The sequence below is a fragment of the Podarcis cretensis genome, assembly GCF_951804945.1.
Source record: "Podarcis cretensis genome assembly, chromosome: 15".
Classification (NCBI taxonomy): Eukaryota; Metazoa; Chordata; class Lepidosauria; order Squamata; family Lacertidae; genus Podarcis; species Podarcis cretensis.
In genome coordinates this window covers 45468889-45482311 of record NC_137185.1, presented here as the reverse complement: position 1 = coordinate 45482311, position 13423 = coordinate 45468889, and the positions used below count along the sequence as shown (strand labels likewise).

Below are 13423 nucleotides of genomic sequence, written 5' to 3'. Positions count from 1 at the left end.
AGAACATGCAACTAGGTAAATCTCCAGGACCGGATGGTTTGACTTCAAGATATTATAGATCCCTGAAAGAATGGTTAGTACAACCTTTAAAGGAAGTCTGTAATGAAATATTGGAAGGGAAAAGGGCACCAGAGTCGTGGAAGGATGCTTATATCACACTTATACCGAAAATAGAGTCTGAGAAGACGCAGCTTAAGAACTACTGCCCCATTTCTTTGCTTAATGTGGATTACAAAATTTTTGCAGATATTCTGGCAAAAAGATTAAAAAAGGTACTAGTAGAAGAAATTCATAAAGACCAAGCGGGCTTTCTCCCGGGCAGACATTTGTCTGACAATACGAGGAACATAATTAACATTTTAGAAAAACTACAAGTGAATATTAACACCAAAGCAGTTCTGATATTTGTGGACGCCGAGAAAGCCTTTGACAATATTACTTGGAGTTTTATGAAGAAAAATTTACAAGGGATGGGGGTCGGTCAAGGGTTCGAAAATGGTATAGGTGCAATTTATTCAGAACAAAAGGCAAAATTAATTGTGAACAATGTAGTGACAGAAGAATTTAAGAGAGAGAAAGGAACACGACAAGGGTGCCCAATCTCCCCATTGCTTTTTATATAGGCCCTGGAGGTCCTTTTAAACATGATTAGAAGGGACCAATTGGTTAAAGGTATACAAGTCGGAGCTAAACAGTACAAATTGAAAGCATTTGCTGATGATCTGGTATTGACATTACAGGAGCCAGAATCTAGTACTAAAAGAGTATTGGAACTAATTCAAGAATTTGGTCAGGGAGCGGGTTTTAAGTTGAACAAGAGTAAAACCTAACAGTGACTGAGAGAGAGAGGTTTCAGAAGGAGACAGGATTAACACTGGTCAAGAAAGTGAAATACCTAGGGGTTAATATGACTGCTAAGAATGTGAATTTATTTAAAGACAATTATGAAAAATGTTGGATGGAAGTGAAAAAGGATTTAGAAATATGGTCAAATTTGAAGTTATCATTGCTAGCCCGAATTGCTGTCATAAAAATGAATGTATTGCCAAGGATGCTGTTTTTGTTTCGAACATTGCAAATTTTGGATAAAATGGAATGTTTCAAGAAGTGGCAGAGAGATATTTCTAGATTTGTCTGGCAGGGCAAGAAGCCTCGAATAAAATTTAAGATATTAACTGATGCCAAAGAAAGAGGTGGATTTGCCCTGCCAGACCTTAAGATTTATTATGAATCAGCCGCATTTTGTTGACTGAGAGAATGGCTGCTTCTTGAAAACACTGACATTCTGGACTTAGAAGGTTTCAATAACGTATTTGGGTGGCATGCATATTTGTGGTATGATAAGGTCAAAGCACATAAAGCGTTTAAAAACCATATTGTCAGGAAAGCACTGTTTAATGTCTGGATAAGATATAAGGATTTGCTTGAAAACAAAACTCCAAGGTGGTTGTCACCAATGGAAGCGAAGGCTCAGAAAAAGCTCAATATGGAGGCCAAAATGGCCAAAATATTGGGAAATTTTGGAACAAGAGGGAGATAGATTAAAACTGCAGAGTTTTGAAAACTAAAAAACAAAGTGCGAGATTGGCTTCATTATTATCAAATAATGGAGGCTTACAATTCAGACAAGAAAATTGGCTTCCAGGTGGAAAAATCAAAATTGGAAACGGAATTGTTAGATCCTAAAATTAAGAACTTGTCAAGAATGTATAACTTGCTGTTGAAATGGAACACTCAGGATGAAACGGTGAAATCTGCTATGATTAAATGGGCACAAGATGTTGGACATAACATTATGATAAAAAATTCCTTCCAGTAGCACCTTAAAGACCAACTAAGTTAGTTCTTGGTATGAGCTTTCGTGTGCATGCACACTTCTTCAGATACCAAGTGTGCATGCACACGAAAGCTCATACCAAGAACTAACTTAGTTGGTCTTTAAGGTGCTACTGGAAGGAATTTTTTGTTTTATTTTGCTTTGACTATGGCAGACCAACACGGCTACCTATCTGTAACTATAACATTATGATGGCTGACTGGGAACAGTTATGGACCACAGGTATGAAATTTACGGCATGTAATGCCCTAAGAGAAAACTTAATGAAAATGATCTACAGGTGGTACATGACACCAGTCAAGCTTGCAAAAATTTACAATTTGCCCGATAATAAATGTTGGAAATGTAAAGAGACTGAAGGTACATTCTTTCACCTTTGGTGGATATGCCTAAGGATTAAGACTTTCTGGGAGATGATCTATAATGAAATGAAAAAGGTATTTAAATATACCTTTCTGAAGAAACCAGAGGCCTTTCTCCTGGGCATGGTCGGCCAATTGGTGTCAAAGAAGGATAGAACTTTCTTTATGTATGCGACAACAGCAGCAAGAATACTTATTGCAAAGTACTGGAAGACACAAGATCTACCCACCCGGGAAGAATGGCAGATGAAGGTGATGGACTACATGGAAATGGCGGAAATGACTGGCAGAATCCGAGACCAGGGAGAAGAGTCGGTGGAGGAAGATTGGAAGAAATTTAAAGACTACTTACAGAAACATTGTAAAATTAATGAATGTTAGAAGGATGTTGGAATGAAGTTACATGGCCTTAGCAGAAATGTTATAAAGAATTAAGTATAATAGACTGTAATTGGATTAAAGGGAAAAAAATGTTAGAATTGGTTAAGTTAAATGATAGGACAGAAGTTTGAGGAAGATGGAAAGGATTTGCTGAAACAATTAATTGAAGTGGAATACAAAAAAAGGGAGGTGTGAGGAGGTCGCTGAAACAAGTAAAAGAAAGTTAATAATTGAAAGTATAGGTTGTGTTTCTGTTTTTTTCTTTTTTTAAAATTGTTTTTGTTTTATTTTTGTTATGCATATGTAATATTTTTGTTTCTATATTGTATTGTATGGTTTTATTATGTTTAATTTTTTTCTTTTTCCTTTCTGTAACTTTCAAAACTTTAATAAATATTATTAAAATAAAAAAAAAAACCAGAAGGAGGATGGGGAATCCCCAACATAGAAGCATATTACATTGCCAACCAAATACGCCATATAATCCCATATATACTAAAAAACGAGACAAAACAATGGACACATCTAGAGAAGGACACAATTGAAAATACCTGCACCACAGCATATCCACCCCTCCCAAACAAACTAAGGAAAATTCCCACAACACTTAAGAGGTACACACAGACCATGCTCCCTGCTGTGGAAGTGCCATGGTCTGATCACTACGCTCTGAAAGCCAAGATTGACTTCCCGCTCCTCCCCGGCTCGGGTGGCGAACCTATTTGGGCTCGTCCGCGAAAACTGATGGATCCTGATAGATTCCGACAAGCCTTGCGGAACCCTGCTCCTCCTGGCGACTCATTAGATGACCTTGTTGAGGACTGGAATAACCGGCTCTTGGCAGCCATTAATGAGATCGCGCCTAAGCGCCCTCTGCGACCCCGTCGAAACCGGGTCCCTTGGTTTACTGAGGAGCTCCAGAAAATGAAGCGGGATCTCAGACGGCTAGAGCGAGTATGGCGACGGACTCGTGACGGAGCCTCAAGAACATCTTATAGGACGCTATGAAAACCTATGAGATCGCTATGAAAGCTGCTAAGAAATCTTACTTTGCAGCTTCCATTGCATCCGCTAGCTCTCGCCCGGCACAACGTTTTAGAATAATTAGGTCAATAACGTCCTTAGGAGGACAACCAAATTAAAGCACAAATTCGACCCACAGCTGTGAGGCATTCGCGAGTTTTTTTGCGGAGAAAGTCCTGTTGCTCCACCGTGACCTCCCTGCCAATTTAGATACAGTGACTGAACTGGAGGCCCTTCGACTGACTTCAGGTCCAGTGTTAGACCATTTCGATCGGATACTCCCTACTGATGTGGATAGATTCCTCCAAGTTGGTAGGCCCACCACCTGCCTCCTTGATCCGTGCCCGTCTTAGCTGATTAGGGAGTGTCCAGATGTTGCGCGGACCCCCCTGGTTGAAATTATCAATTTGTCCCTTGACACGGGGACATTCCCAGGGGAACTGAAGGAAGCAGTGGTGTGTCCACTCTTAAAAAAAACTTCATTAGATCCCTTAGACCTATCCAATTACTGCCCAGTTTCAAATCTTCCATACCTGGGTAAGGTAATTGAGAGAGCGGTTGCTGAACAGCTTGGTAGGTTTTGGAGGAAACATCGGCATTAGATCCATTTCAATCCGGTTTCCGTCCTGGTTTTGGGACGGAGACGGCTCTGGTTGCCCTAACAGATGATCTCCGTAGACAACTGGATCGAGGCGGGTCAGGACTGCTGATCCTTTTAGATTTGTCAGCAGCCTTTGACATGGTCGATCATGATCTTCTGGACCACCACCTCGCAGACGTGGGGATACAGGGCATAGCCGTAACTAGTTGTGCTCTTTTATCTCTGGTCGGGGACAGAGGGTGGCACTAGGGAGGGAAATGTCGTCGCGCCACTCCTTGGTGTGTGGAGTGCCACAGGGCGCAATTCTCTCCCCGATGCTTTTTAACATCTTTATGCGCCCCCTTGCCCAGATTATACGGAGCTTTGGGCTGGGCTGTCACCAATATGCTGATGACACCAATATGCTGATGACTATCTGCTGATGGATGGCCACACCGACTCGACCCCGAACACACTGACCAGATGCTTGGAAGCTGTGGCTGGATGGTTTTGTGGGAGCCGATTGAAACTAAATCCTTCGAAGACAGAGGTTCTATGGCTAGGTCGGGATGGTATGGGGATGAGGGACCAACTGCCTTCTCTTGCGGGGGCCCAATTAGTGCCATTGCCTTCCGTTAAGAGTTTGGGTGTAATCCTTGACGCCTCCCTTTCCATGGAGGCGCAGGTTACAGCAACAGCTAAGGCGACATTTTTCCACCTTCGCCGCATCAAGCAGTTGGTCCCTTACCTTTCCCGCCCCGACTTGGCCACAGTGATCCATGCGATGGTCATCTCCAGGCTTGACTACTGTAATTCGCTCTATGCGGGGCTGCCCTTGAAGCTGTCCCAGAAACTCCAGCGGGTACAGAATGCTGCAGCGAGGCTCCTCACGGGGTCTCTGCCATGGGAGCATATTCACCCAGTGCTTTTCAAGCTGCACTGGCTCCCGGTGGAGTACAGGGTCAGGTTTAAGGTGCTGCTTTTGACCTTTAAAGCCCTTCACGGCCTAGGACCCTCGTACCTACGGGACCGCCTCTCCTGGTATGCCCCACGGAGAGCCTCAAGGTCCATAATTAACAACACCCTAGTGGTCCCAGGCCCTAAGGAAGTTAGATTGGCTTCAACCAGAGCCAGGGCCTTTTCAACTCTGGCTCCAGCCTGGTGGAACGCTCTGCCTCATGAGACCAGGGCCCTGCAGGATCTGATTTCTTTCCGCAGGGCCTGTAAGACAGAGTTGTTCCGCCTGGCCTTTGGCTTGGAGCCAATTTGATTCCCTCCCTCTTTTTTTTTTCCCTTTTCCTTCTCCTCCTGCGATGAGGCTACATTTTAATATTTTAATGTTCCATTATTTTAATGTTGTATTTTATTTTTGTTTTTAAGTTGTAATCATTCATCTTGTTTTTATTACTGCTTGTAAGCCGCTCTGAGCCCGGCCTTGGCTGGGGAGGGCGGGTTATAAATAAAAATTATTATTATTATTATTATTATAGCATGGGAAACAGAAATAGGCAAACTATCTCCAACTCCATCCGCACTAATTCCCCTGGCATACCACCCATTATTCCTTCAGACAGCACAAAACCTCGAGATAAAAACCTGGCTTATATCATCTAATAGACTTCTACAAAAATAACAAACCTTTGTGAACACAATAAATTCAAGACAAACAAGAAGACACCCAAATGTCCTGGTTAACACATCACCGATTACATGCCCTCTTAAACAATCCGGTAGTAAAATCAGCAGCAACTAGGCCCCTGACAACCTTTGAAAACCTCCTAACAACAAAGGGACATGGTAAAGGGATGGTATCTGCAAAATACAAAATACTATTCCAAAATCCCACAAACTCCCACAAACAATGGATGACATAGGCTACGAGATTAACCCCACTCAATGAACCAAAATGTGGTTTAAACCCCCCTTTAAATCCATATCAACAAAAAGAAAAAACTCACTCTGAAAATCACCTACAGATGGTACCTAAAACTAAGAAAACTAGTGCTAATACGCCCAGGAACTTCACCAAAATGCTGGGGAGGGTGCACCTCCACAGGCACATACCTCCACATGTGGCAGGAGTGCCCCAAAATCCAACTATTCTGGACAACAGCTATACGAGAAATATGTAAAATAACTAAGCAAGTATTAGAAATCACTCCAGAATTGGCCCTACTAAACATCTTCCAATACAATAATACATATCTACACCACAAAGAATTTATAACTCACCTACTTTCAGCAGCCAGAAACATTATAACCAGACACTGGAGAGACCTGTCAGGAGTAAGCATGGACCAATGCTACCAAATAGTATGGGAAACAGCCTTACTAGAAAAATTAACCAATAAACTGAAACTAACACAGGGACAAATAGAAGAAGACGCCTTCATCCCGGTATGGCTCCCCTTTATCACATACAGTGCCCCACAGGACAACGATAAAAATCCACCAACAGCATACAAATCAATTTGGCTAACCTGATCCAAAACACCCACCCCACTCACACATGAAAACAAAGACCACCACAGCCAACCACAAATGAACAGCCACACCCTCGGCCAACCCTCTCTCACCACCAAAGGAACACAAGTGAACAGCAGAGAACCCGCACAAGCAACGCTGACACAAAACCCCACATATATTAAGTAAAATAGAAACATCACCACCCAACCCCAACCCCCCATCTCCCCCCCAACCTCTTTCCCCCTATTCTTCCTAATGTCTCAACAAATGAAACCAATTTGTTTTTAAAAAAAGGAAAGTGTTATGTGGAAAAAAAATATGAGAGACATTGCACATACCTTTGTAAATCAAGAAAATCTTTAATAAAAATACATTAAAAAACAACAAAAAACAATTGTCCACCTGAGAACTTTCCTGCTTTACCTTTCCAGGGGCACATTTGGTGCCTTCGTTCACCATCCCTGGATCTGGTACGTCTGATCCCAGCTGGAAGTCCACACCCCAACAGGTGTTACCTTGGATGGGAGACTTGATAATGGCAGGTTCGATTCCAAAGACAGGAAGGGTTTGCACATTCTCACATTGTAGTTTCCCACACATGGCGTTCCTGTGGCAATATGGCACGGCAACTTAAATCACTGACAGTTAATTTCTGAAAGTATGCACAGATCATTATTGACTTCGGTTTTTTGAGGCTTAGTAGGATTAAAGGAAAATATACACTCCTGGATGCTAATCGTGGGCTAATCATAAGGAAAACATCTGTTCGTTCAAAACGTAGTAATGACATAGTGGGTTTGGCAAAACATCACACTCCTCCAATGAAAGGATGGGGGAGAAATGCATGGCCCAAATCCAGGGGAAGCCACCATGGTGCCCTCCAGACATGTGCACTACAGTTCCCATCGGTCCCATTCAACATGGCCAATGGCCAGCAGTGCTGGGAGTTGTCGTCCAAGGGCACCAGGATAGTGATCCCTGCCCTTATCTGTAAAATGCAATATGAATGAATATGACAGGGGCAGTTGGGGCCTGTCCACCTGGGAAAGTGAGTTCATCTAGGAGAAGAAACACTCTGATCCTAAGCCTCTGCCTCTGCTTGTGGGACAGGCTCAGGAGTAAACCTTGGATGGCGCCTTGTACGCCTCCTTCAGGCAACTGCTGCAGCCCAGTTGGTGCCAAATACCTTGATCTGCTTTCCTTTGGACCACATTAGCAAGGCCGAGAAAGGGGGTCTTGTCATCTGGGCACGTACCAGCTATCAGGCAGGCAGGCTGAGCAGCCGAAACAAAGGCCCACTGCATCTCTTTGGGGCTTCCCGTGCCCACACTGAAGTCCTCTTCAGCCTCCAGGGAGGGTTTCCTCGTGAGCCACAAGGACTCTCCAGCCCTCTCCTGCCATTTCCAGGTTTCATTCAAGTTATTTATTTATTTTCTGGCATGACACGTAGACACGGTCATGTGTGAACTGATTGTGCGGGGGGGGGGGGGGAGCTGTGCAGAGCAGGCTTCTCTTGACAAGCTGCTTATTGAGCAAATCTTTTTGATTTGTCTGCATAAAAGAACCTTTTGTGGAAGTCAGATTATGTCCAGGCTTTGTTGAGCATTTGTTCTTATTTTGTTTGTGGGCAGTTACAGGACAATGAACATTCATCATGATTTCATCCTGATTTGATTGTGCAGTGGTTATATGTTAATCATTCATTTGTTTCACTTTTCATGCTTTCCCTGTCACTTTCCTAAACACAAAAAAGTCTATGTTGTTGCTTTATAAAGTAGATTTGTAACAACAGAGCACTTTAAGCTATTATAATTGTGCAAACCTACATGTGACTGAATCCACCCCCTAAGGCACCGACAGTCTGGAGGTGACCAGAGTTTCCTTGCCGCACCCACTTACCAGCTCGAGCACTTCTTATAGTCATGCCCATGGTAGCCGCAATTTCCAAACCTGTCACCTTTGGAATTCACTTCGGAAAAGCAGATTTGGGGAGCAGCCTTTGCTTCTGCAAAACACAGATTTGGGAAATCAGGCTTGCCCAGCTCCTTTAGCCTTCTGACAGGACCAGCAGCATAAAGTAACAGAAGACCCATTTTCTGCATCATGAAGAAATGAAAATGAAAATGAAAATGAAAATGAAAATGAAAATGAAAATGAAAATGAAAATGAAAATGAAAATGAAAATGAAACAACTAATGTGTGCTCCAGGTTGCGGTGGGGAGGGCATCTTGGGCAAGACAGCCTCCATTGGCCCCCTCCCTCACTGTGTCTGCCACCTCATTGCCCTTATCACCTCCAGTTGTTCCTCCTCCTCCTGCTTGCTTACTGCAGAGAGCCTGTGAGCAAGCCAGCAGCAACTGCCTCTCGCTGCTGTTGCTCCTCCTCCTCCTCCTTCCCACCACCACTGTCTGAGCCAGAGCAAGAAGGTGAACAGGCAAGCAGGTGTAGAGAAGCAGCAGATGCCCAATTGCGCTGTCCCTTGATCCCAGCCTTGCAGAAAAGCAACAGAAATTGTCATCCAGAGGCTATTCACAATCCCTTAGGATAATGTCTGCTAGCTGTTCCTTGTGGAGAAGCAAACATAACGCAGATCCTCATGCTCCTTACTTGGCCCAAAGATGCCCTGGCACTGGGCATTGTAATACTGGCAGAGCCCGTTGTAGCAGTAAGCCTCGTCTTTGTGGCAAGGGTGCCCGTTCTCAATGGTGATGTCTGGAGGGCAGAACTGTGAAGTTCCATTGCAGAACTCAGGGAGGTCGCACTCACTGGCCCGCTCACGGCACTCTGTGCCTTTGGACAGGAACTACAAAAGGGAGGCAGGAAATGTACCAGCGTCAACCTGCTAATACCCACTGTGGGCAATGTACCAAAACTATCAACAAAGTAGATTAAACCTCCCACTGACTTCACCCCATAATAATCTAGCATTTATGCAGCACAGGTCACCTGTCCAAAATATTGTGTTCCTCCTCTGTAATCTTTACATCATCCTCCACGGTAGGCAGGCATTATTATTCCCATATGGCAGGTGGAAGCTACCTAAATGATCTCCTCCTCTTAATTTGTTTAAAGAGCTTCTTCTTGTTCTTGGTCTTAATGTCTTAATGTTGGTCTTAATGCTTAAAAATTCTTTTTAAGCATTTATGGGACCCTCCTTCCCCCACAATCACTTTAGAAGCTATCCTACCACCTTTAAGGATCTAAGCAGCAATAGTCCCAGTTCAAGTGCAGCCTGTCCCTTTTGTACAGGCCTGGATTGACCAGAATGTTCCCCAGTGTCTAACAAATCCAAAGCTCTCCTCCCTCCCAACCCCATTGCCTCATCCACATGCCTCTCTAGCTGACCCTGCAAGGGGAACTGGTAGCATTTCAGAGAAAGCTACCTTGGAGGTCCTGGCTTTCAGCACCATACCTAGCAAACTACATTTGGCTTCCAGGAGCTCACCTCTACATTCCCCCATGTCATTGGTGCCAACATGCATCACAACCACTGACTCCTCCCCAGCACTATCTTCCAGGCTCCCTAGGCCATGTGCCATATGTGCAGCCTTCATGCCAGCCAGGCAGTTCACCCTGGGGTATCTTTGCGCATCACACACCCAAATATATAGGTTCCTGATGACTGATTCCCCACTATCACGACCCCTGCACTCCTTGCAGATGTATTCTCTGTGAGAGAGGATAACAGTTTGTCCCATCTCAAATAATGTTTACCTGTTCCTCAGAGCAGGACTCTCCTTCCCCAACACCATTCTTCTTCCTGACAGGAGGGGAGCTAACAGCGCAGGAGTGCGACTCTGGTGTAACGCACATGAAGATGTCAGCCACCAGCCACTTTGCCTCTCTGAGCTTCTCCAGGCCTGCCAGCCTGGCCTCAAGGGATCAAATGTGCTTGCACCCCGACACACCCATGACCTTTGTCTCACAGGGAGACAGTCGTACATGGGACAGACAAACCCCCGCACATACAAGCACCAAAGCATTAGAGCCAAAGCATTCGATCTGCTCCAAAATGTTCTCAGTAGGCTTGCAATATGTCTGGAAAATCCCTGACATGTCCTGGTTTTCAGGTGTAAAAATGGCATGGGGGGGGGGGGGAGAAATTTTGCTGAATTGGCAAAATGTCAGGAAAAACCCAGGTGTATGGTGGTTTCCAAAAAAAGCCAACCAATTTCAGTGGTGTCAGGATTTTACTTTTTTAAATATGGCAACCCTAGTTTTCAGAGGCAAATCATAATGAACGTTGGATTGCACACAACTGCCCTGATATTGGCCAGTGAAATGGACGCCTGGAGGGCCTTAAGTCTACACATGGCATCAAAGCAGCCAGACATTTAACAGTGAGTACCTGCAAACTGACACATTTGCACTTAGCCATAGTTCGTCTTAGTGTTATGTACAACCTGGCCATGTAGTGAGACATCTAAGATTCAAATACTCTAGGAAAAATTCTTCTCTAACATATTATTTAATTACCATATCCCATTTATTTCAACTCAACTTGTTCTAAGAGAAGCACATTTAGAGTTGCGGACTATTTCTTTATCACATGTCAAGGCTGCAATCCTCAACACACTTACTCGAGAGCAAGCTCCACTGAACTCAGCAGGACTTTCTTCTGAGTAAGCATGTGTAGAATCATGCTGTTAGAGACCCAAGTCCCCGTAGAATTTCCTCCTGCCCTGCAGTTTCTGGCAATAACTTGGGATCAGTGAGTCTTACATGACAGTTGTGACAGCAGTCTCCATAACCACAATCAGCCCCAGGGTGGAGTCTACAAGTTCCTGCCTCACAGCAAGGATCAAACTGGCATTCCTGAAAAGTTAGGAGAGGAAGGGGAAAAAACAGATGAGAAAGGAGGCCACTCTCAGGCATTTCCAACTGGTGCTTTTTTTTCTAGAAAACTAGGTCAGGTCCTCCCCATGAAGTTGTTACAGTAAGTGCCACACTTTTTAACAAAAAAAAGGGAGGTCCCAGTAGTGCATACCCCTGAGTACCGTCTGAAAAAAGCACTAATGCCATTTTAATCTTAAAACTTGAATGTTGGCCTTATACAGGCGTAATTAACCTTGGACTTGAAACAATTCCTAAACCAGGGATGAGGAACCTGGCTGTGGCTGATGGGAGTAGGAAGTCCTACACCACATCCATTAAACCATGGGCAGGGCTGACAGGAGCTGCAGCTACATCAAATCCAGTTCAAACCATGGTTAAAGACTGGCCCCAAAACAGGACATAAAACTATGGTTTGAAGTGGATTTGCCACCATGGTTTGTATTAATTATGGTTAAGTGTTGCTTCTGTACTGTACAAACCACAGTTAAAGGAGGTGCCCTTCCAGCACTTCCTTCATTTAAAAACTTATTCCATTAGCTTCTATTGACTACACCAGCTCCAGGCTGAAATTTTGAGGGGCCTGATCCAAGTTCAGATGTCATGGCAAGCCAGTCATTTCCTCCTTAGCCCAGCAAAGGCCAGAGCAGAGGGAAAGTGAAAGAGGTGTTTTTGAGCTGTGTCCTGATGGGCACAAAAGCACCTCTTTCACTTCCCCTCTGCTTCTTTGTGTTAAGCCACAGCTAAAATTAACTGTGGTTTAACCAGGTGAGGCTGAACTCCAGCCTATGGGCCGAATTAGATCCACCCATCCTCTCCAGTTGGCCTGTGAGGCTGTTATGACCAAACCATGCCCACCTGCCAGGTATGGGGCAGGAAAGGAGAGGGTGGGCCACAGTGGAAATACATATTTTAAGGAAGTTAGGCCAACAATCGATAAATCTAAAGGACTTGCACCTCTCCTTGTGGTATAAAAGCCTGTGGACTTTGGTAGCAGCAGAGAAGATAACACACAACTAAGAGGTCTCCAAAGGGTGTGAAAAACCCGGAGCACGTCTACAGAGTCTGGCGGGACTTTAGTTTGCATGTTTCTGATTCTGATGTGCTGAACAATATAAGTACATCATAAACAGATGAAGGGTTTGTGTGGAAAGGCAAGCAGATTCCCTCCTATATGTCTAATATGAACCAGGACAAAGCCCCCGCCCCCACCCCACTGACAGGTGGGTGGCTGGAGGGCAGGGAACTCCCTCCATTTCGTTTGCATGCATGCTGAATGGATATCACACCCACTCAAAGGATCTTTTTGGCCGCCCCCTGAAGCATTCTGCGATGGTGGGTGAGTTGCTCTGAGAGAGAGCGCCATATCCCACACCACTTGAAGCCAGGTTGCTTGCAGAGGGGGAGCAGAAGACTTCCCATGCCATGCCACTGTCATTCTGGCAGCCACCAGGAGCAAATATAAGAATGTTCTATGTTTGATCTTGGGATTCAAGGAGCTTCTCAGAGAAGACAGGGCTAAAGAGGGATCTAAGACAAGAGCGTGGCCTGTGATAGCAGACGCAAGACCAGAAATCCTGAATAGCCCAAACTTCAAACCTGCCAAAAGAATTCTGTGTTGGTGACATCACACCCGTTACTAACCTCTGATGTTCCACAATCACATTCCTCTCCAGCATCTACTAGCTTGTTGCCACAGTACGGGATGCTATAGGTTTCCTCAGGCCTGGGGATATTGAGGAGGCAGCTCCCACCCTTGCTCAGAGTTAGCTTTTCAAAGTCTTCCTCGCTACAGCTGCTGAAGTTCCTGGCCCCTCTGCAAGCATGGAATATTAAAAAATAGTCCTTACATTGGGCCATGCAAACTCTAGGGCAGTCTTTGCCAACCTGGTGCCCTCCAGAGGTTTTGCCCTAAAGCCGTATTCACACACAATATATGTA

The 13423-nt window shown here is 44.5% G+C and overlaps 1 protein-coding gene across 1 annotated transcript in view; it reads right to left on the bottom strand.

The window, feature by feature from the left end:
* The window catches only part of ADAM9 (ADAM metallopeptidase domain 9), an 89770-nt gene that overhangs the window by 31266 nt on the left and 45081 nt on the right, over positions 1–13423 (bottom strand). Inside the window, exons 12-16 of the mRNA XM_079954965.1 lie at positions 13127–13298; positions 11372–11464; positions 9257–9452; positions 8549–8654; positions 7073–7256 (exon numbers count right to left, since the gene is read on the bottom strand). Of these exons, the coding sequence (XP_079811091.1) occupies positions 7073–7256; positions 8549–8654; positions 9257–9452; positions 11372–11464; positions 13127–13298 (751 nt within the window). The remainder of the gene's footprint in view (positions 1–7072; positions 7257–8548; positions 8655–9256; positions 9453–11371; positions 11465–13126; positions 13299–13423) is intronic.